Source organism: Rhopalosiphum maidis, chromosome 1 (genome assembly GCF_003676215.2).
Source record: "Rhopalosiphum maidis isolate BTI-1 chromosome 1, ASM367621v3, whole genome shotgun sequence".
NCBI lineage: Eukaryota > Metazoa > Arthropoda > Insecta > Hemiptera > Aphididae > Rhopalosiphum > Rhopalosiphum maidis.
The window spans coordinates 35383137-35408650 of record NC_040877.1 but is presented as its reverse complement, the minus strand read 5'-3'; the positions used below and the strand labels follow the sequence as shown (position 1 = coordinate 35408650).

The 25514-nt window shown below is 25.6% G+C and overlaps 2 protein-coding genes and 1 pseudogene across 5 annotated transcripts in view; 2 read left to right on the top strand and 1 right to left on the bottom strand.

Moving 5' to 3' along the window:
- Positions 1-1832, bottom strand: part of LOC113561242 (orexin receptor type 2-like) — a 147502-nt gene extending 145670 nt beyond the window's left edge. For both annotated transcript variants that reach the window (XM_026967551.1, XM_026967552.1), the window contains exon 1: positions 1651-1832. In XM_026967551.1, the coding sequence (XP_026823352.1) occupies positions 1651-1680 (30 nt within the window). In that variant the 5' untranslated portion in view covers positions 1681-1832. The remainder of the gene's footprint in view (positions 1-1650) is intronic.
- Positions 1807-4300, top strand: LOC113560782 (annotated as a pseudogene).
- Positions 4301-18318: 14018 nt separating this feature from the next.
- On the top strand, positions 18319-24735 carry LOC113560463 (bromodomain and PHD finger-containing protein 3). 3 transcript variants are annotated; one of them, XM_026966345.1, is made up of 18 exons: positions 18319-18519; positions 18868-19106; positions 19176-19396; positions 19457-19584; positions 19680-19860; positions 19948-20129; positions 20210-20351; positions 20431-20635; positions 20711-20900; positions 21162-21354; positions 21523-21641; positions 21710-22019; positions 22090-22441; positions 22963-23107; positions 23242-23357; positions 23638-23885; positions 23990-24129; positions 24226-24735. In XM_026966345.1, exons 2-18 carry the CDS (start codon positions 18887-18889, stop codon positions 24410-24412), a joined length of 3279 nt encoding a protein of 1092 aa, XP_026822146.1. In that variant the 5' UTR covers positions 18319-18519; positions 18868-18886; the 3' UTR covers positions 24413-24735. The 3 variants fall into 3 exon arrangements, with proteins under 3 accessions (XP_026822146.1, XP_026822144.1, XP_026822145.1); XM_026966343.1 differs by having other exon boundaries at positions 22960-23107; positions 24226-24412; XM_026966344.1 differs by lacking the exon at positions 18319-18519 and having other exon boundaries at positions 18887-19106; positions 22960-23107.
- The last annotated feature ends 779 nt before the right edge of the window (positions 24736-25514 follow it).

The following is a 25514-nucleotide window of genomic DNA, read 5'->3' as shown; positions in this document are numbered from 1 at the left end:
ACATAATATTTATTTATTTATTTTTAAATTTTATTGTATGATTTTTTATTAACTATTAAGTATCGTTGGTTAAATTACATATTTTAAAACAAAAAGTTGTATTTTAAGTACTTGTAATAAAAATAACTTGAAACTTATTAGGAGATACAGAATAATGTATGTATATATAAAGCTGTTTATCTAAATTTATATCAACTATAATAAGTGGCTACAACACTGCCAATCAGTTCAAAATTAATAAAAAACAAAATTATGTTAGTGTTTTTAGATGATTAGCAACCCTCCCCAAACAAAATAATTACAAAATATTTAATTAATTAAAATTCAAAATACAATTTGTGTGTTGAAAGAAACACCTATATATAATGTATAGATTGCAGTGTTTGGTAATAGCGTTTAAAAACAATTTTTAATTAATCAAAAAAAAAAAATATTATCTATTATGGGTAATAGGTATAGTTGGATATCATCGTTTTGAATTTTAACTTTCGTTACAACTCAATATTCAATGTTTTCAACAATATATTATATTTATTGACATTATACTTTATTTAATTTCATTTTCTCTGGATATAATTTTTATTTTTATTTTTTCTTTCTTAAATCATACCTTTACGGTTTAATGGTTATACACTAGTTAAACTTTTGCTGATTATTGGTTGACGAGTGATAAGTTATTAGAAAAGTGTCATTATACTGTTTTTTTTTTTTTTATTTGTAACGTAAAAGTAAAGAACTTCTTATTATTATTAAAAAATAAAGTAATTTCATTAAAATTGTATTTGAGTAACGAATGAAGGAACTTCAGTAATTTATCTCCAAGTAACCAATAAAGTAATTTAATTACCTTTTAAAAGTAACTTACCTTAAAACTGGCATACTGATAGGTAGTTTAAAATCAGTAGGCAGGTCCCTATTGTTATTTTACTTTTTCAGATTTAAAATGAATATAGGATTTTTTAAATACAACTTTAATGAAATAATTCGTTTCAGTAATTGGCCAATTGCGTAACCAATAATACAAATATAATCTTGATTCAAATAACTTAAATAATTGAGAATAAATTAAATTCAAAAGAATAGTCAATGATAAGAATAATTAGAACAAATTTTGTCCATAATACACAATATACATATAAAAACATTTATTCACTTTTATAAAAGAATAAAATTCATATGCCATTTTGCCATAAAGTTTCTAATAAAATATATTTAATTTAGATCAAAAATTAATTTTTTTTAACAAATTTCTAAATAAATATTTTCTAGTCACTACATAAAAAATCACTTACTCATTTACAAATTCGTTAATTTATGTTATATATTCATTATGATTGAATATTATAAACTCTAACTCATTACCTTAAACACAAGCAAAAGATCAATCTATTTAATTATATTTATTTTATGTATTTTTCATTGTTTTAAATAAATTGTTTATCCTAAAAATATATATAATATATTATATTTTAAAAAGGAAATATTATAAAAAATTAGTACCTATGTAAATATCTAATTAATAATTATAATATTATAAAAGCGTGGAATAATATTTATACGATATATTTATATTTATATTAAAAATTTAATTCTTACTGAATAAAATGTCAATACTTATGTAAAAAAAAATAATATGTTTATTTCCCTTACTGTGAGTAAACGCGTTGATCTAGTATCCATTACGCAAGTAGCTGATATAAAATAATCAACACATACTAAATTAACATCTTAATAAGTATTAAAAGTTTAAAAATAATGAATTTTAAACCACACAACTAATAGCACAATAGTATTGAAAGAACAAACATGAAATCACGTATATTCCGACACAACGACGGTAGTCGCACGCGCGCCGGCAACGTACGAATGCGCTTTTACGCGGCAACGTGTATGATCCCCAAAGATTTTCGAACGCGCCATCATTTTTTGTTTACTTCCATCCGCCACGGCACCGCGCCTGATCGCGTGTTTCAAATTACTCCGGCGCGCGCATTCACTACACCTACCGCTTTTTTTAAATTGTTTCAGTATAATAATAATTGTTTAGTAAAAAAAAAATCGTATCTAATAGATATCATGACGTATAATAATATAAATCTTGTACTAATATTATAAACACGAAAATAACTGATAAACTGTTACGTTTTCACGGCTAAGACCGATTTGATACTGCATGAGATACTTACTTACTCGTGATAAAACTACTAATATGCCATCGAAACTATGGAAAATAGCTAGCATACAAAATATTTTAAATCGTATAAAATAATAACGATTTCAATATACTCAGATCATGTATTATTACCATGATACCCAATAACAAATAATGTATAAAAATTGTAAACAACAATTTAATATTTACTATGCGAATTTAATACATCAAATGCCCACGGTAGTATACTACTGTACCTATAATATATTGATAGCAATTACCAAATAACATACTACCTATGCTAAAATTGTATAATTTATTGTAACCGTAAAAATAAATTAAATATTATAATATACCTAACTAGTTAAATGCGGAAGTATGCACTATATAGTAATATTGAATAATACATAAATAACTACCTATTAGGTATCATTAAATCATTTAATAATACTAATACACAATACATTTAATTATAAAATGTATGTATTATTATAGATACTTATACCTATATTAAGGACACCAAGTACAAATTATGAAAATTACACATATTATATATACATCAGAAAATGTTGCAAGATATAGAAGTTCTAATATTATTGTAAAAACTGATATTTACTATATAATATATAGATTATAGATGTTCGAACCAAAATTTAGTGTTTAAATTAAAATAAAGCCATTACAACTATACAATAATTTTCACTATGTTTATCTCATAAGTCATAATGATAATTTTTTTAATATTAGTAAAATAAAAAAAGTTCATGTTTAGTTCACATTATTATAAATAGATACTTAATTCAAAATCAATTTAAATTAAGACAATTGGTATTCACAATTTCCTTGATATAGGTACAACTTAGACATTACCCTAAATCATTAGGATAAACTGGAATATTTAGTTTTAAATTTTTAAATAGGTATTATTACTAAGATTCAATTTAATGTTATAAAATGATAAATAAGTTTATACTTAATAAAAAAAACTAGTAATATTTTAAAAAACTTGAAAACTTTTAAAAATTGTATAAAAGTTTAAAAAACGAAACGTAGGTACACTCCATTTGCTGATTTTCAATAATCTATACAGGTAATTGATAACGAAAAAGTTATAATTGAGTTAAAATTATATGATACAAAATTTTAAACTAATTTAATAATACAACTATATACAAGACAATTTAATATACTACATTTTAGACTTTAAGTGGAGTGAAAAATGTGTTAATTTTACATGTTATTATTTATGTGTCTATCATCACCTTTTGGACCAGTAAAAATGCTTCGACTATTTGAAGTCGCTAATTATAAAATATATGTAGTTGATACTTTGGTCATAAACGCAATTTGGGGGGCTTAGCCCCCCCCCACCCATATGGTGACACGACATTATTTACAAATAAAATCATTGTTTATTGGCATAATAAATATTATGATATAAATTTCAAACAGAGTGTCACAAAATGTATGACATATTTTAGAATTTAGCCCTTCTAGACCTTAACGGTTAAGAAAAGAGCCCTATCATTTAAATATTTATTTTGTAACTACTATCTCTAGTGCAAATACTGAACAAATTTCAACTTCTGATAAATATTTTAACATCTTGGATGTTATAATAATAAATATGAAAAAACAATTTTCACCCGAAAGCTTACAAAATAAATAGTAAAAGCTATTAATATTTTCACAGAACTGAACTTTGATGAAAGTTTGATTTTCGTAGACAACTACAAAGAAACAATTAGAATAATTAAAAAATATAATAATATAGTATAGTATATTATAAAAAAAAAAATATTATTTTATTTTTCTTATTTGTAGAAACTAAGTAATGCTGATGTTGTAACGCTGAAATTATAAATGTTAATAGCAAAGAACTGTATTATTCAGAAGATGTTGAGTTAAAAGATTTGAAGAAACTATTATTAGATAAATCAGTCTATCCCAATTTATACTCATCACTTTTACAAGTGGCTTTATTCATTCCTGTCTCGACAATAATAAGAATTAAAATATGGATTAGAACTTCTATCAGAAAGAGAGATTTACAATTCTCTCTTTAATACATATAGAAAAGAAATTGCAAATAAAATTTGTACAAAAAATATTTTAGACGAATTTTTTTTAAAAAAACCACGTGTAGATTCTTTTTTTAATAATAAAATTCATTATTAATATTCAAAATTATTAATTTTTGTTTTAATTGTTTAAAACATTTTATAGTGTATTTTATTATGTTTTTGGTTGGGTGTTTGGAGTGAGAACTCCAGTATCTCTTATTTAGAAAGGTGTAAGTAAATAAATTACTAATAACCGTAGTGTGTCAATAAAATATAATATAAAAATCCAGTAAGATTTAATGTTTTATAGATCTATTTATCTATCTATTTTATAGAACATGCTGAAAGGTAGTCTAGGGGCAAAGCCCACCACGAGTCTATTTGGTATACATTTGTTCAGCCCCCCCCCCCCAGTAAAATATTTAAGTTGCAACTATGACTAGTACTTTTCAAATTAACTGAGAAAAACAAAAAAATATAAAGACAAACAGACATTTTTAGGTAAAATCAGTTTTTGAATATATCGACCATGTTTTTTTTTATTGTAAATTAATTATTTAATAACCAATTCATAAAAATCACCAAACCATGAACTATTGCTTTGAAAAAATAAAGACAAAATAATTTATAAATAATTTAAATGTATTCTTTTATGTAGGTACCTATCTATATTATAATCTACGATAGAAAATTAATAAGTGATTTAAAAAGGCAAAAAAACTAGTAATCTATAAAAATAATGAGTACTTGTTATAGTATAATCTCTCTTATAATAATAAAAAAAAAAGATTTGTTAAACATTACATATTTGGAAAAAACAATTTTGACCAGAAGTTATATTACAGAAACAAGTTATGAGTAATTTAAATTTATTTAATTATGTATTTAATTAAAAAAAAAAAATTTAAACCTGATTAACTAAAATAATCGATTTATACAAACTCGAAGACAGTCTCTTCAGAGTTCGTAAAGTGGAGGATATCTCTGATAAAGCTTAGGATAGCCCTGCAGTAACTTAAAAATATCCAAGCTTTATCAAAAACAGAGCACTTTAGATCCTATACAGACATATTTTAATTTTTAGAACCATCGGTTATCTATCTACATTTTCGATTTTTTTAATTTTACTTTAGATGATAATTGCAATTATTGTATGTTTAAAAAAAATAGAGTCATTATAGATACCGCTGTCCATTTCAACTCCAACCTTATCAATTCGCCAAAGCAAACTGCAAATGATAAATAATAAATAATATAAAATCATCAATTGAACTTATCATATTTACATATTCTTAGGTATTTTATAAGCAACAGCATAACAAAAGATATTAATTTATAATTAATAAGAGCGGAGATTTGTGTATAATTGCACAAAAATATGTAATTGATTATTTATAATAGAAATAATAAAAAATAATAGATACATTTTCAACATCATTAGAGTTTATTTCTAAAAAAAAACTTTTATCGAAAATGAATAAAATAACTAATAATAATTAATCAATAATACATTAATACACATAATCGTTACTCTTTTTTTTTTAATATAATATAATATTGGTTCCTATCGTTATTCAACTGTCACTAGATAGCATTGACCGTTTAAATAATGAAAAATTATAATATAAACGAAATGTTTTGATAAAATAAAAAACATTAGAAGTACATTTCAATCGCTTCTGTATTCTGTCTTCAAATTATTTTTTTAATAATATACAGATAAAAACTGAGACATTTTCGTTATACCAAACCCACTAGAAAAAAATAGGATTAGAAAAAACAATCGCTCATAAGATTACAAATAAGCGGAGTTCCGTGATTGATAATTTATAAATTATGTCATTCAATAAAATATACATATATAGGCATAGGCAGTGGTGTAGTGGAGGGTATACGCGGGTATACGGTCGTAGCCTTTTGGATGATAACCATATTACCACAATTTATTAATAATATACATGTCATAATTTGAACATTTCTGATTTCTTTTATTCTCTTAACTCCAAGAGAATTGGTGTATCAGAATAATTAATTATGATTAATTATAAAATTATAAAAATAGGAAAATTTAAAATTGTCCAAACGTCATAAGCATAACTTCTCAAATTACTCATGGTTTATTTATTTATCATCAAAAGTCATTAATAAATTATAAACATTGAATACTACGTAAACATAATAAATTAGGCAGGTAGTAGATACTAGGTAATAGATACTGATAAGTGATAATACAATATGGTTGTTATTTATTTTATTAAATTTAATTTAATAAAATAAATATTTAAAATTAAATTAATATTATGAGTTATGACGACGGCAACATGGTACATATAAGTCATGGGGAAAATGAAATACTATTGATAAATGTTTATCAATATAAATGGGCCACCTCTTAGTATAGGAAACCCAACCAAATGTGTTGGAAGCTGGCTGTTGCATCTCAGATCAGCCGATGATAACCGTTCAAGGAAAGTGGAGCCATTAGAAAAACAAAGTGGAACATTTTATAAATAATAAATAAATACATTTGCTATAATGGAATTATATATTATTATGTATTTAAATATATTTATAATAATAAATAAATTTAAGTTAATTAATATCCAGGGGGTGTGATTGGCAGAACCCCCACGTATTACATATTTCTCAATTTAGGTGTATACCCGAAAAAATATTTACGACTACACCACTGGGCATAGGTAAAGTAAAGTGTACATCAGTTTTATAATATTACATACGTCATATTGTCTATCTTTACCTAATAAATTGTAAAATAATTGATTTTATTATATTGTCATTTGTGACATAATTCACAATGCTACAATGGAAAGACTAAAAATTAATAGAACTCATTAGCCAATGGCTGTTTAAAATCATATAAATACATTTTTTGAAAATTACTAGTAGATAAGTGCTAGTTTAGGTACTTATAACTTCAGTATGCTGTAAAGTAATAAATAAAATAATATTTTTAAATAATATCGATACATTAAATGTATTATCTGATAAATAAAAACAAAGTTGTAATGACATAAATTAAATATAAAAATGATAATATTTTTACTAAATTCTAATTTAAAAGATATTTTTATAATTATATTAGTGCCTTGGGGAGAAATACAAAATAGTAGTTAACTAATCAAATGTATTTTAAACTATCAACAAATTTATATATACATAATTTCAAATAAATTAATAATGATTAAATACATCGCTAATCCAAATCAATCAAATTAAACATAAACATGAGAATATTGAAAATTATTTAAATTACAACACAAACTAATAAATCCATTTAATATTTAAAAGAAACGTTTTGGGAAATATAAACTATCCAACTTTGAATAATTCATAAAACTTATAATAAAATTTAAAACGATTAATAAAATTAAAATTTTCATTAGAATAATAATAAATGCCAAAATTCAACATAAAAATGACCACAAACATTATATTTTCAATTAATTTTTTTCGTTTTATAATATAGTAACGTTTATAGCTTATAACTATTCTTAAATTGTATTAATATATTTTGTTTAATGATATTCTAATTTTTTTTTTTTTGTCTTATTGATTTTGTTTAATTTTTTTGTTATAACATTATTAATTAAAACATTTTAGAAAACGTTTTAAATAATGTATAATTAATACCTTGTCATCTCTGCTTGAGCAATCGTGTTTAAATAAAAGCCCAAGCAACCTCAAAAAAAAAATTAACCAATAATTTTTACAGTAATATTTCTTAGATATACCTAAACGACTATAACACAAAGCATTTTAAAATTTATTTTTTAATTAACTTCAATAATTACGAATTATTATTTGGTCTTTTTAAATAAACATTATAGTAATAATAGTGGGTGTTTTATTAAACTTTGAATTATTTTATACTTTTTATACTTTCATTTTCGTATATGATAATTATTAGTTTAATAACGAATAAAAATACATGAAGTTGATGATTTAAACTTTCTAGTTTCGAATAAAAATGTTTTAATTAAATCGATTTATACTTATTTATTCAAGTTGTATAATATGTATTTTCTCGGCAAAATTACAATTTAAAATATCCATATCAAAATATTCAAAGTATATTATTATATTATAGTCCAAAAATATAAATCCAACTTAATATTATTATCCAAATTTATACATTTTCTAACAGTATGAAGATTTTTTAATTGCTACAGTTATTATACTAAAATATATCCTTATTAAATATTTGAAGATTTTAAATTATACCATTTAAAACATTAACTAATAGTATATTACATATTTACATTTATTAATATTTTACCAATATTTAGAAACCAATTCAACCGATCAAAGTTTACCTAATTTATAGATTTATATTTTTAAACACTTATTCTATATATTTAATTATTTTTGTTTCCTTTTCACTAGGTGATGACTTTTAACCAAGACATACCAATAAAAATAATATATAATAATATGTTTAATCATTTTGGTAATAATAATAAAATTCATAAAGTTTTTGTTTTTAACTATAAAATCAAATTTTAAACAGTTTTTATTTATGATAAAACATCAAAACATTTATTTATCCTTATTCGTATTTCTGAACTCGAGGTTTTTATTTCATTTCAGCTATAAATATTTCAAGATTGTTTTTAACTTATCCATCACTATTGTGGCAACTAGGATACATTTCTGGAATTTTTAATGATATTAAAATAAAATTTTATTGATAGAAGTTATTTTGGAGTCAATAATATAATTATGTGAAGTGTCTAGCTTATTAAAACTTATTCTAAATCTCTAATATAAATAAAAATGAATGTGATCGATAGAAGAAAAAAATGACTCAATAAAATAAAAGAATACAAAATATTAAATTATTAAAATATTTGTGTTTTGGCAATATCTTTAAATTTACCACTACCATGTACACAATATTTTTAAAATTATTCAAACCTTTTTAAAAATTAAAACTTTAAACAAAAACTTCTGACAAAACACAGATAATTTTGTCATCTATACATTTCCTGATAATTTGTAATATTTCGTATAAATACTAACACTGAATTAATTAGCACTCTTAACAAAAAAAAATTTTGATTTCTTCAAAATAACGCAAGAACATATAGATATATATATATATAGATACATATTGTTAATAAAGTTTCTTTTCTAATATTCCAAAGCGTTTAAAACTTCATGGTGAAATTGATTTTAACTATTAAAAACTAATATTATTAATTAGGTATAATAATAAATTCAACTATAAATTCGATAAAAAGAATACTTCGAATAATTTATATCTTTCAAAGAGAAAGTTTGAATTAGATAATATTTTCGTTGATTTATATTCTAATTGTTATTTATAATATTCCATAAAATTGTATTGGCTCTAAATAAGTGAAACAAAAATTAAACTCAATCTTAGCGAGAAAAATTGTTTTGATTATCCAATTGAAAATAAATAAGAGGCTTTTAGGATGAACTGCGATACTCCGGCCTGAATGTAGTACCCACCTGACTTTAGCAACATATAGCGTATGTATTTTTACTCAAAAATTACACATTCTTCGGTATATAATATAATTAATACGCTATTTTTACAATGAAAAATAAATAACTCAACATAAAACTTTCTTCTTCAATTTTTAAACATTTATGTAATGCGTCTTTTACGACATCCGTTTACAATAATAAATTAATTTACGTTATAACTATATAATTTATCATAAATCATTCAAATTTTATTTTTTTCTTCGTGCAACATTAAAATAAGTATCTCCGTCATTTATTTAGACATGAGTGAGGATTAATAAGTTATACAATATACTACAAGGGAATTACTTAGTGAACCATAGTATAATTTAAATTTAAAAATTTAATTTAATTATCAGCAATGAAAATGAAAATCCTTTTATGTTTTAAAAAATATAATAAAATGTTAAGAATATTTATATTTATACTTGATGTTGGAACATCTATTGTGGAAGTTATTTAAACCAGGCACCTGGAATCCTGGAACACGATATCGGCTGTAACTTTTGAAATAAGAACTCGTAAATTTTAGTCGTATTTTTACTGTTAACTGTCATAAAAAAATGAGTTGCATTTCCTACTACAAATCTATCTATAAATATGATCTACAATATATTTAAAATTCTAAAAATAAATTTTATGTATCATAATATATAACATATAACATATAATAGTTAAAAAATAACTTAATTTTAAGAATGAGTTAATGAGTTCCTTCTTATTAAATGATAAAATGAAAATCTATTTAATAAATATAATTGTAAATTGTAATAACTAATAAATAACTATAAGATCAGAAGAATAAAAGGAAATAATTCTTAAATTAATATGTATATAGATACATTTTTATTTATATGACAATCATATAACGTGAACTTTTAGTACATAACATCATAACATTTATTAACAATATTATTTTCTAGAATATAATATCATTAATATCATGTCCAAATACCCAATAAAATATTTTGTACAAAAAAAAATAACAATATCATGTTACTGGTAAACAAACTCATTCAAAAAAATGTATCGATGTAGGTTACAGTATATATAAACTATACCTTTTTTAGTAGATATATTAATAATAACTATAAAATTTAAAATATACAAATTTCAGACAATATAGTTCTTTGCTTTTTTAACATAACAATACGTCAATGCAAATATAAAATTTAAAGTAGTGGGGTAGCCGATAGCTTGTGGTGTGTTAACGAACCAATAGTTAATACATACAGCTTTGGAATAAAAATATCAATTTACCTCGTAACGTTGTTATAATCACCCACAAATTGTTTTTTAATTTACATTATTTTAATAAAATACGTAAGCAATAAATAATTTTAAAAAAATGTATATTTATTTAAATACTGTAATACATTAACACCTATAAAAGCTCAAATGTCTTTCCACACTGGCTAAACAAACCGCGGTAACAGAATAGTGAAAACATAATGATAATTACCTAATAATATATTTGATCGGCTCGATATTTTCACCACACAGTTACTGCGCATTGCATGACAAGTTAAATGTGTTTCCAGAAATATGTAAGAAAAATTTCAAACTTCAAACATATTTTTGTGATTGTAACATTACGAGTGTCAACAAAAGTTTACAAATTACAAATATTTTATAATATGTAATAACGTATTTTACGTATTATTATTGAAGACATAATGTCTACTGACAATTTCGCGTTTTGAGATAATTGATAATATAGCGTACTGCAGTCATATAGAGGAATGATAATGATTTAAGAAAATATATATAATATATTATAAATTGCATGAGTGTAAAATATAAAATATGTATTATATAAATAATATTATGACATGTTCGTCTTTTGCAATCTTCATCGATATAAAACCAACTCTGATAGACCCGTTTACGTGTTATAATATTAGACTACGAGAAAACGCTAAAAGCAATCATTTTTATCATTTTCCTCGAACTTGCATGCCCTTCTGAATATTATATACTTTCACGCATATTGTACGATAAACGATTAATTATCTTTGTTAAAAATTCAAAAAGTACCTATAAGGTAAATTATTTACTGGCTTTCCATTATAGTCTTATAATGTTGAATACCTTGAAATAATATTTAAATACAAAATAAAATAAATAATCTATTCCAATTTTAATCAGATCAATCAGGATAGGTACAACGTAAAACTATTGTTAATATTATTCGTTAAATAATTACCCTATAATGATTAATAATTGTAGTATATTTTATAAGAATTATGAACTGCATTTTGATGGAAAACTAATAAATAATAACTGATAACCAGAATTGTAAAATGTTAAGTTTTTTGAATATTGGTATTCAAATACTTTTTTCTTTCTTGTATTTTAGTTGTATTTAAAATTTAAAAACTTAATAGAAATTAATAATATTGATCCTGTATGGAGCGTAGTGTTCAACAGGTATTTTTAAAATTTAGCTGGCTAAAAATTTTAAAATATAACAATATTATACTACAAAATACGGTACACATACCTAACCAAATGAGTCCGTACAAGAACGAGATAACTCCATTTTTTTGTAAATGGAGTTTGGCCATTTAAAATTAAGAAAAAATTACGTGTAGTGTATATCTGTACAAGAACGAAACAAATCCGACTATCCATAAAGAACATATATATAATGTAAATAGACTTGTCTAGTTGTTTTCCATTTAAAACGCAGATAACTCCAGAGTTATCTGGGTTTTGCTCCAAATGTGGCTTACATTGTACTATTCGTTTTCAAGCAGTGTTTCGCTTTTTTATTAGGTTTGAAACAGATGGATATATTTTAAAATGTTCTTACATATACATACTATAACTACGTAGTATAATAGAGACTATAGAGTATAGACTATCTGACTATAGACTATAGAGTATAGTACACATATTACATAAGGCAGTGGTCTCAAACATACGGCCCGCGAACTCTTTCTATGTGGTCCGCAATAAAAATACATTTTGAACAAAAATATAAAAAAAAAATTGTTAAAATTGTTAATTTTTATCCATGTTTGGTAGCTCTTGTATATGTGAACAATTATTTTCTCTCATAAAATTAAATAAATCAAAAAGTCGGAATCAAATTTCAAATGTCAAACTACAATCTGTTTTACATTTGCATCAAGATATTCTTGCGCAAATATAGACGGCTTGGTACAAAAGAAAAGATGTCAAGTTTCAAGTGCAGCTCAAAAATAAAAATTATCAAATATTTAAACTATTTTTAAATTTTAATTATGATTTTTTTTTTAAGTTAATATTCATCATATTTTTTCAATGATAATTTTGTAATAATAATAAGTCAAATATAAACAACTACCTTGTTTATATTTTTATAAATATTTTTGGTAATAGTAATTATAATAAAAGTAATTTCGTAATATATTAAGTCACATTTAGATAAATGGATTTTTTATGTATCTTTGCATTCATTTTGTCTTTAGTTTTTAGTGTATAAGTATTAAAATGACACTTAAAATTTGGCCCGCGAATTTTTTTTGAAAAATTATATGGCCCGTATAGGTAATTTGAGTTTGATATCACTGACATAAGGTATACAATTTATATTATTAAATACGATGTATATCAAATATGTTATTATATTTATTATTACTTTGAAACATAATATAGATGCTTAGGGACAGTGTCGATCTTAGGGAAGGGACTAACGTGGCCCATACCATACCCCCGGCTTCGCGCTTTGGTATGATGAAATTTTGGGTCTAGCCGACTTACAAATAAGAAAAAAAGGTCTTTATTTTAGGCCTCACCTAAAAAAATTGCCCCAGACCTCGCTCCACCCTAAGACCGGTTCTGCTTAGGGAGATAATGATTACTCCATCTTATATTATATAAAGTGTAAATAAAGATACGTATAATGGTCTGAAGTCCAGGGAATAAAAATATATCAAAATCAAAGTTATTACATTTTAATGCTTAAACATCAGTCATTAACAAGAAATCAGTGCTCGAATTGAGGGGGGTGCGCAGAGGGGCGGAGCTTCCCTACTATTTATTTATTTTTTTTTTGCGTAACCCACGCAAAGCCCACGTAAAGCCCCCCACGGGTCTGAGTTAAGTAATTGTGCACTTGAAACGCAGTTTTTAGATCGTTGGATTGAGCTTCTCTACTTCGTTTTTCCCAATTCTAGCACTACAAGAAATAAATACATTTCGTGAAAACATCTCGTTGTTTAGGTTAATGTTAAAAATAATTTCGATACCTAGCGATAGAACTGTCATACACTACGCTACACAGTCTACATAGCTTTAGCGCATTACGCTTACCTTATAGTATAATTTAATATTGTATATCTAATGCAACATCAATAATTTGTATTTAGATTTAAATATTTTAATCATTCATAGAAATATAACACAATATAATATCATATTGTATTTTGTATTGTATTATTTCTGAAATTATGTTTATAATTTTAACAAGAAGAAAAAGTTAAACTTTTTTTTTATGTATCTACCTGGTGTAAAACCTATAATGTAAACAATTTGTAATTGCTATAATTTTAAAGGTAAATATTGGCGAGAGAATTTGGGGCGTAGGCGTTCAACTTTATGCTAATTGCATGCTAATTATTGGCAGAAAAAGAATTCAGAAAATATATTTTTACAGTCTAAGTATGGGGCTGGTGAAACATTTCAACAACCCTCCCCCCTCAAAAAATAAAAGTTTACCCGTCAAAAAATAAAAGTTTATTGATTATTTATATCATTAAATAGTATCATGCAAATTATAATAATAATCATGTCAATTCATGCTAACTCCATGCTAATTTTTAGTGCGAAAAAATCTCGGATTTCTTTATGCGGGGGAGGGGGGTGAAACATTTGTACTATTTTATAATTTTTTCGTTTGTTTGCCGTAAAAAAAATATAGTATGAAAACTGTTGACATTTTTGTATTGTCGCTATTTGGGATAAGCCATTTTTAGATTTTAGTAATTTTTACACTTTATAGGTATATAATAATAAAAATATTTTTCAGCTCCTTAGGCTACAATAAGAATATTATTATGAATGTGTTGTACATTTTATCCGGCGATACAGTAAAATACTAAAATCTAAAATGGTTCTGATGTAAACGAGCGTGTATGCAGAACGATAATATCGTCAACGTGTGGTATTATATACGCCTGTTGCCTGTATAATATATCAAGCCTATTATTGTATTAAAATATATCGTATACCCTGTACTCGGTAGCATAGTCAGTATTGTGTCGATCGTTTTTTTTATTCAAACGGAAAATTTCTGTTGAGTGTTTGGGTAAACTTATGTAAAATTTAATTTTCGTGTATGTATTAGGCATTATCAATTAAATTATTATTCTATCTATATTCTAAAATAGTAAAATAAAAAATATGGCAATAATTCAGTACCTGACAAATTAGAATCAAAAATAGAATACATAAAACAAAATGACATTCAAAAATGTTCCATTAATTACAGTGACATTAAAAATATCCCGAACAATTACTACTAATACAGCAGGTTGCGAAAGATCTTTTTCTTGTCTAAAGGGGTTAAAAACTTATCTTAGAACGACTATGGGACAAGAAAGGCTTAGTGGTTTAGCAGTTTAGCTACTTTGCAGCTCGAAAAAAAGAATAATATTAATTTGGACCAAGTAATTGATGAATTCGATTTGAGATCTTTGAAGAGGACATCGTCTCAACTTAAAATAAATAAAAACATTTTAAACTGTTTTTTTTTTTTAATATTATAATAATAAAGGTTTTACTGCTAAAATAATTCAAAATGTATATATTATTTAAAGAAATATATTATTTGAAAAATATATTATAGTGTATAGGGAAGGATTATATTTAGGAAGTTGGATTATTGATGTGTTGGAAATAATTATAAGTTAGGTTAGAATATGCCACTGCACCACCAGAAATTGGACCCAATTTACGTTACTAAGTAAGTAGGTATAATAGTCAACGATAATATGTTTAAAAATATAGGTAAAAGATGATTTGAATAGTAATTAATAGGTATAATTATATAAACATAAGTTTATAAAAATTATCAAAGAATAATTATTTATAAGTAGATACTAGACTAAATAGGTATTACGCATCTATTTTATGTTTTATAAAACCACCATAAGTAGCTATTACATACAGTTTAATAACTCGTAAACTACTCTTTGGAATTGGGATTTTCGGTTTTTAAAAGAAGTTTATTTTCAATGCTAAATAAGAAGGTATTTAAATGGTATAAAAATATTAATATTTGCCTTAAGTTTAATAAACAATTCCAAAAATCATAATTCGATTAAATATATTAAGGTAAAAAGGAGGCCGGAGAGAGAAATAACATGTTTGGTGATTTACGCTTTATATTATGTATAGAGACCCTAAATTACACACGGACGGAAAAAAAAGTTTTTGTGTAGTTACAAACGATTGGATTTTTGACATTTTTAGAACTGTATTATTTCCACCGTTTGAAAATTATACTCTCTAAAACATTTAAAACGCGTTCATGCAAAACGAAAATTAAATGTCAACGGCACGCGTGAACCGTCCGTTACTCCGTGGTGAAGTTACATAATATATTATCATTATTATCATCATTGAGTATATTTACATTCTGTGGCGTAAACATAACTTTTGTATGGAGGGAGAATATCAGTGAAAAATAATCTAACTTGTGAACAAAAAAGTGAAAAATAGACATTTTATAGTACTTATAATGCTCTATATATAAAAAAAAAATGAGGGTTTCAAAATCTAACAACCCTATAGAAGGGTGATTCATCAAGCATGTTACCCCCTATTTTTCAATAAGTAATTCAGTTATTCAGTCTGATTTTTTTAATTTTTAAATATACATGAAATCCGTATCATTCAATTTTTAAAGTTTATTATACTATCCAGTATATCCAATGTATACACACGCTTCTGTTTAACAAAATGACAACTTACCTTTTCTACAATAAAATTTTTACTAGTGATGGGTCGAACCCTGATTTTTTAAATCGAACCGAACTTGAACTTAACTTTAAATTATTTTTTCGAACTCGAATCGAACCGAACCTTCATATTTCTACCGAACCAAACCGAACCGAACCTAGAATCATTTTAAGTCGAACTCGAACTTAATATTTTTTATCATTATTATTATAAATGGTATATAAAGTGCCTGTTACAGCTTATAACTTTCTATCGCTAGTAGTCTAAATATATATAAATAATTATTATCAATTTTTATTTTTTAAAAATAAGTTTTGAAGAATTATACAAATATTTGGTCTTTGAACTATTGTAGCCAGTAAGTCTGGCTTGAAGTTTTATTTTCGAACATTAAAATATGTTTGATAGTTCGGTTCGAATTTTTTTCATGCCGAGTTCGAATTTAGAACCCAATCGAACATCAAGGGTTCGGTTCGGTTTGGTTCGAGACTTTAGTATAACGGATAATAAGTTTATGATAATAAATATGGAACATATCGGAAATATCGGCGATATAATAATTTGAAAATTTTAGTAATTAATATTAAAGCGGTAACTGAAATCGAATTTTGGGGGTAGGGCACCTTGATATTAACCTATCAAACTAGGTTAAACCAAACTAGAAAATTAGTAGCCAATAACAATAACAGAATCTATAACTTAAGTCTTAACTCACATATAAATGTTATCCTATAATAGTATAATGGGTGCTCGATGAAGTTGTGGTTGTTTAATCATTTCCAATTTTTTATCAATGTTAAGATAGCAAGCGCATTTTGTATGCAAAATTAAAATTTTGTAAATCACCCCTCTCAAAAATATGTCTAGTACTCTAGTGTGTGTTTGATACTCGAGAACACAACATAAAATTTAATTAATATAATAATATAAATGTAATATTTTGTTCTTTTATGTAATAAAAATATCCTAATAAGTGTATAACTACTTAATTGGTGACTAACAGCTTGGGAGTTAGAGTGGTTAAATACTGGTTAAATATTCAATTATTGAGTAATAATTAAAGCTGTGTATACTATTAAAATATTTTATTATGTAAGTAATACAGATAGGTATTAGGTACGTGTAGCTGCAATAATGCAATCTGCACGATTTGTATATTTTCTTATTGTCAATTGTTGAATTGTCATATAGAACACATTGTATAGATAAACGTAATACGTATAAACTATAAATACAAGTTAAATAAAATAATAAATCAACTTTATTTAACTGAACTTATTATAATATTATATGGATAATAGTAATAGTATATGTAATAATAGTTTCGTTATTAGTTGCTATTTGCAGTACCACTACTGGGCACTACAACCACCGCATCGTTGTACATACCTACTATTTTTTCTGGATACTCGACAACTCAGCCGGCATAGTTGTTTAGTGTTTACTGTTTACCAGTAAGTAGTTATAAATATTTCAATAATATTATTGTAACAATATGTTTATTAATAACTGCGTTAAACCCATAGACTATAATATATATCTATACATTGACCATGGTTTAACCGCCAATTTCAATTGATAAAGTGATTACAACGATTACTATATAATAACATGCATGATAATATTATTATGATGTTTGTTATTTAAACATAATACCTATAGGTAATAACTAATATGGAAGTGTGGCGTGTTGTAACGATTTTTTGAAGAACCATTTATTAAATAATAATATAATGTAATCATGTTTTTGTTATTTTACATTAAAGATACTGGCTTAACGTTTTCGCATAATATGTTGTGATATTTTTTCACTAAGCAGTTTATCATTAGAAATATTTTGTGGTAAGTTTCCTTATTACTGTATATCTAGTCTATTCATTATCCAGTGTACACAACAATATTAACTTTTACTACTTTGTTTCTTGTACTTTATGTTCATTTACCATGCTAGCGAGAATACCCGTAGTGGGATGCGGAGGGCTATGCTTCCTCCAGTTATTATAGTTAATATTAATTTTTGATTATTTGTAAAAAAATAAAAAAAATTGTATGTGCTGTATTGTAATCTTAACTTGGCTTTACTCCTTACCTATTTTGTATTTCTGTGGTATCATTTGCATGCCGGTCTGCTGGGATTGACCCTTGTATTAATAAATATTGTGGTTTCTTTATATTCTATTTAATGTATAGTGTAAAAGAAAAAAGAAAAATGGGAGACTTTGATGTACTCCAATATTGCCGTCAGCTACGTAGCCTGAGACCACCACCTTACAAGTGTCCAGTAGCTGATTGTGACAAAGTATATTCAAGCATGACTGGATTTCAATATCATCTTGCTCATATTCAACATTCAAGTCCTATACCTCCATTAGACATTGTTACACCTACCAAACAAACTACTATTACTCCAGTCGTCAACAAAGCTAAAAGTAACAAAAATAACAAAAATCAATAACAATTTTGTAAGGATGATCGTAATTTATAATAATGTAATATAGGTAAAAAAAAGAAAGGAAGGCGAGTAACATTTACAACACTTTCACGAGTATCTCAACCCGAAGTTGCAGAACCTGTAACGCCTGTTCATTTATCAAAAACTTTATGTGAAGTTGAAGTTGCTGATCACAAAGTAATACGATTTAATGCTGAAGATTATTTACCAATTATATCAAAAGATGATTACTTAAAACAAAAAAAAGATATTAAAATCCCTTCCAAAGTAAGTTTTATATAATCACAATTACATTTAAATAGTGTCAAATATATTTTTGATTTTTAGACAGCTGCAATAATTTCCTCTTTATCAAAAAGTAAAGAAGCTGTTCAAAACTTACCACAAGCTGCATTTAAAGAGATAGACAATTATGATATACTTCAAGCTCCACCTATGCCCAATTCTTACATAAGGTACCCTTTAATACATTTAAAATTAAGATTTATTATTCACTATTATGTCTTTATAAACAATTTTGAAAAATGTATTTTTTATTTTTTTTATTAAGATTTATTGAAAAGTCAGTTGAAGAATTGGATACTGAAGTAGAATATGATATGGATGAAGAAGATGCTGCTTGGCTGCAAATTATGAATGAACGCAGGGAATCATCTGGCTTAGCGGGAATATCAATTGAGTCTTTTGAGCTGTTGATGGATCGTTTAGAAAAAGAATCTTATTTTCTTGTAGTATGTGGTTTGCTTTTTCAATTATGTCAAATATAATTTAACACTATTTTAAGTACTTGTAAATAGATATTTGATTTATTTGCATAGCAAATGAACAAAGAAGTTGATAGTAGTTTAGCAGTCATTGATGATGAAGCTGTTTGCTCTATTTGTCTTGATGGGGAATGTCAAAATTCAAACGTTATTCTTTTTTGTGATATGTGTAATCTTGCTGTTCACCAAGACTGCTATGGTGTTCCATACATACCTGAAGGACAATGGCTCTGCCGGTAAGTAAAAAATTTTAAATTAAATTTTATATCAGTTATAACTCATCATTAAAAAAAAAAATCATAATTATTGTATTAAGGCGATGCCTTCACTCGCCATCCTGTATGGTTGACTGTGTATTATGCCCCAACAATTGTGGTGCATTTAAACAAACTGATCGTGGATTATGGGCTCATGTTGTGTGTGCGTTATGGATACCAGAAGTTAGGTTTGCAAATACAGTAAGTCACGCATTAAATTGAACTGAATAATTTATTTAAACAACATTTACTAAAATTTAACTAAATTTGTGTACTAAAGGTGTTTTTAGAACCAATAGATAGCGTTGAAACAATTCCTACTGCTAGATGGAAACTTACATGTTATATTTGTAAACAACGTGGTGTAGGAGCATGTATCCAATGTCACAAAACAAGTTGCTATGCAGCATTTCATGTCACATGTGCTCAACAAGCTGGCTTATATATGAAAATGGAAACTATATCTAATGACATCTCTAATATTGGTAATAATTCATTTTTTCTAAAGCTCAAAGTTTTTATTTTGCAAATTATAATATGAATTTCATTACAATTTTTAGGAGATGCTGAACCAGGTACAGTTTTGGTTCAAAAAATTGCATTTTGTGATGCACATGCACCAGTAGATTATCTTGCTGAAAACCGAGGACGACAATCGCCTGGAGAAAAATTAAATAATGCCAGACGAGTTTTAGCTAAAAAACGTTCTGCTGCTCCAGTCATATCAATACCTACAATCCCACCTGAAAGGTAATGTTTCTATACTCTGACTCATGTATGCAACAATAATCCCGGGTGGCATACAATTTGTGTTTTGTTAGGACACACTTCTCACTAATTAGGTTGTTGTCGCCAGCTTTCATTTCCAACATGGCACTCGACACATGTTAACAACACTCATTGCCATCGCCTTGCACTTTATACTGCCACCCAAGGTTACTCTTATGTGAAATAGAGTAATATATTACTTTATGATAACACTTCTCAAAATATTCCAATTTTGTTATTTAGAGTTACTGAAATAGCTAATTTGCTATCTGTGCCTAAAAAAGGCCAGTTTGTTCAACGACTAATTGCTTATTGGACATTAAAACGGCAGTTTAGGAATGGTGTTCCACTTTTAAGACGTTTACAAACTAGTCAACATTCTAATGTATCACGACGCGAAGAGCCGATCACATCAAATGGAAATGAAGATGATCTTGTAAGTATTATGTTCTATTAAACATAATTATTAGAAATTTTGACTTTAAAAAAAAATTAATTTTATAATTAAATGATTTAATATTAATATCAATAATAATTTTTTATCTCAATTCTAAACATTGATATATTGTAATGTCTAAAATGTTATTCATTAATTAATTTTTAGAATGAATTATATCGACAATTAAAATATTGGCAAGCTCTTCGCCAGGACTTAGAAAGAGTTCGGTTACTTTGTGAACTGATACGTAAAAGAGAGCGTTTGAAAAAAGAGAATATCAAAGTGTAAGTATTAAATATTTTTAAACACTTGTTTTGTTAGTTGGTCTAATAATATTATGTTTTTTCCTTAGACATGAGCAATATACAATTAAATCTCTATGGCCGTTCCATGCTTTTTTACATTCAGTATTACAGCAGTTAATTGTAAAAGATACAGGACAGATATTTATTGAACCGGTTGATCAAAATGAAGTCCCTGACTATGGAGATATTGTGAAACATCCAATGGATTTACTAACAATGGAATTAAAAATAAAAAACTCAGAATATAATAGTCTTGAAGTTTTTGAGAATGATTTCAACTTGATGGTATCAAACTGTTTAGCATACAATTCAAAAGAAACTATATTTTATAAAGCTGGTATAAAAATGAGAGATCAAGTAAGTTTAATTTAGTTTATTTTATATAATAATATGCTTAAAAAATAAAATATATTGTAATCATGTTTAGGGTGGAAGTGTTTTAAGAGCTGCTAAACGAGATCTTAAGATTTTAGATTTAGATCCTATTTCAATGACCTTATCTGAAAACAGTAAAGAAGTTGAAGAAACTAAAGCTTTAAAATCTGCTGCCAAAACAAATGAAGAAGTCAAAGATGACAAAAGTGCAGAATTTGATCATGAACTGAAAGAGATATGCAATCCTACTAATACCATGGGTGATGATGATCGTATGTGTAAACTTTTACAGTTAGCTGATAAATGCAGAGGTGGCCGACAAAATAAAAGAGCTCGTCTGATTAAAACAGAATTGACCAAGCTTAGAGCTAAAATCGACTCGGAAGGAAAAAAATGTGAAAATGGTAATTTTATAATTTTCATATTTACCAATGTTTTTCTAAACTAAAATTATAATCATCTCAAAACCTATCTCTTTTTATTTGAATTTTTAAAAAAAATTCATACATTATATTCTACAAATTAATAACTTAAAATAATAGTATTCAAAAGATAGATAATGATGTTTAAAAGATGTTAATGACCTCAGCCATGAAATGAAAATAAACACCTGATTATACATTAAACATCAATAATATAAAATTAAAAACAACTGAATTAACTCTCAATTGATTAACAAACAAAAAATCAATTATAGTAATATATTACATCATACGCATATTTGCAAACAAAATAACATGAAAGTATTTTGTAAAAAAAAAAATGCATTTTCCTTCTATTACTCCTTTTATTTATGATAAAATTAAAAATTGTTTTTAAATTTAGTTTTATGTAAATAAGACTAGAATCACTGTGAAACAAATGAAAAAAAGGTTTTAACTAATAATTATGTATATTTTATATTAATATTTATAATTTTCAGAAGAAACTGAGAATGTTGATGAGCAAGAAAAGATGGAAGTAGAAAAAACAAGTTTAAAAAGGAATGTAAAGAAAAGAAATGATCAATCAAGTGAACAGTTTGTTTTTAAAAAACCAGAAACCCCATCAAAATCAACATCTCCAGTCACGTAAGAATAACAAATTAAAAATAATAATTAGTTTATAGATTTCATATTAAAACTATCATTTTTACTATCTCAACGTAAACTATTATTTTAAAATATCATTAATTAACAATTTATTATCAACTCATATTTTATAGAACCTCTAGAAGCTCTACTCGTAAGAAATCATCAACAGACCCTTTAATCACACCTCCCATTATTAGACGTACTAGACAATCAACTAATTTTGAAAGTTTTAAAGCATACAGATCTAGTGAGTTATGTTTTTAATAAGTTATAAATAATATTTGTATTGGTTATAGTGGGTGGAGATTCCATGCTGCAATTATTTATACTTGATAATTTATTATTAATATTAATATATATTATTTATTTTATACTCATTATGCAATAAAAATTTTCCAACTGCAGTTTATTTTTTTCTGATATTACACAGTTTATAAGTGTTAATTACTTATAATCTTTACAATTTTTTATACTAACTTTAAATTAACTTTTTGTAAATCACTTAGTAATCATTATTAAATTATTAGATAAAAAAACCGATACAGAAGATGATTCTCCTTCAGATGAAGAATCAAGCTACTTAGGTTCTGAATCTGGTTCAAATTCTACTAGTACCAGTGGAAGTGGATCATCTTCTGATGGTAGTAGCTCAACAGGAAGTTCATCGGATTCAGAATCAGAAAAGGAACAAAAGAAAAAAAGAAAAAAGGATGAATTTGCACAATTACAATTAGTCTGGGCTAAATGTAGAGGATATCCATGGTATCCTGCATTGGTAATACTCAATAAAACGCAAAATATTAATAAAAATAAAATATAATATTTTTTTATTTTTTCTATTAATATTATTAATATTTTATTCTAATTTTTTTTTTCAAGATAATTGACCCAAATATGCCACCAGGGCACTTGCATAATGGCATACCTGTTCCAAGTCCTCCATCAGAAGTATTAAATTTAGCAAGTAATTACAAAGAGCTTGTGTACTTGGTATTGTTTTTTGATTCTAAACGTACATGGTAAGTCATATTATGATAATTGATAAATAGGTATATCAGTATATGCCATGATTATAAGTGTGTTATATGTCTAACATTGATTTAATACTTTACTAGGCAATGGTTACCTCGTAACAAACTGGAGCCACTTGGTGTTACTCAAGAACTGGATGATATTAAGCTAACAGAATCAAAAAAACCAGCAGATCGCAAATCTGTGCGTAAAGCATATATGGAAGCTCTTGTTTATAAAACTGATCCAATAATTCCATCATCTAACTTAAGACGTTCAAGTAGAACATAATATAACATATTATTTGTGTTAATTTATCAGTTTTGTGCATGTTGCACTGTTAATTATTTTAAAACTTCAATTCTTTTATTATTTTTATATTATTATATCAGAAGATATTTACATTTTAATTTTATTATTAACATTATTTTTTAAAATAGGTATACCAATCAAGAGCATTGTAATAAAAAATATATAATAGCAATAATAACCTTGTTAAAATAAATTTAACCATAGAAAGTATTTATAAATCACAAGAGAAAATGTTGATGTTAACCATGGATTTTTACTTAATAATTTTTTTCTTATAAGTGTTAATTTTTTTTTTCCATACTGACAAGTCATTATGAAATAAATAACAAATCAATAAACAAAAAGTATTTAGTATTTATTTCAATTGTTATTTTATTTTACATGGAAAAAATCTAATTATGATGTGCTTGGGAAGTTGCTTAGCTTTTCCTTCACAATATAAAAATACTTAAATTATATACAAGCAAGTATATCTTAATCTGTGATCGTAACTACCACAAAGTTGGCGCCATCATAGATACATTATCTATGGACTTCGCTTGCAAAATTTCACCGATCGTGAATATTTCTTTATATATTTTTAGGTAATCATATCAGCAACCAGTGGCAGATTCAACGGGGATAAAATAGACATTTGCTGCCTGGGCCCTTACATGAAATGGTCCCCCGTACACAGTGTCCCAGTCATCAGTCCACGCTTATTTTCATTTCAACAAAAATTGTCAAATATAAATTAGTTATTTCTTAAGTTTTTGAAGTTTTGGATTGTAACACATCAAGTAATAATTGGATAACAATAATACTGTGTAATATATTCGTACTCGTACGTATTACCTATGTACAGTCAAATCCACACATCGGCATTATTATAACTATTTTTATTTATATTGTTTCATTACCTAACTAGTTAAATAGTTTTTTAAGATCTGAGAGGTGGGGGTAAAGTTCTCCACGAGATAGTATTCACTTAAATTCATTTATTTAGTCATGGTATTCACGACAATTCAAAATTATTGGGCCCTTAAAATAATCTGCCGCTAGGGCTTTTTTCCTTAAATCAGCTACTGTCAGCAACCTTGGT

Bases quoted from the DNA above. Each gene is read 5' to 3' on its own strand.
- LOC113560463 (XM_026966344.1), top strand. From the start codon at position 18,887: ATGGGAGACTTTGATGTACTCCAATATTGCCGTCAGCTACGTAGCCTG. The intron at 21,355-21,522 runs GTAAGTATTATG...ATTAATTTTTAG, and splicing joins ATGGAAATGAAGATGATCTT to AATGAATTATATCGACAATT. The intron at 21,642-21,709 runs GTAAGTATTAAA...TTTTTTCCTTAG, and splicing joins AAAAAAGAGAATATCAAAGT to ACATGAGCAATATACAATTA.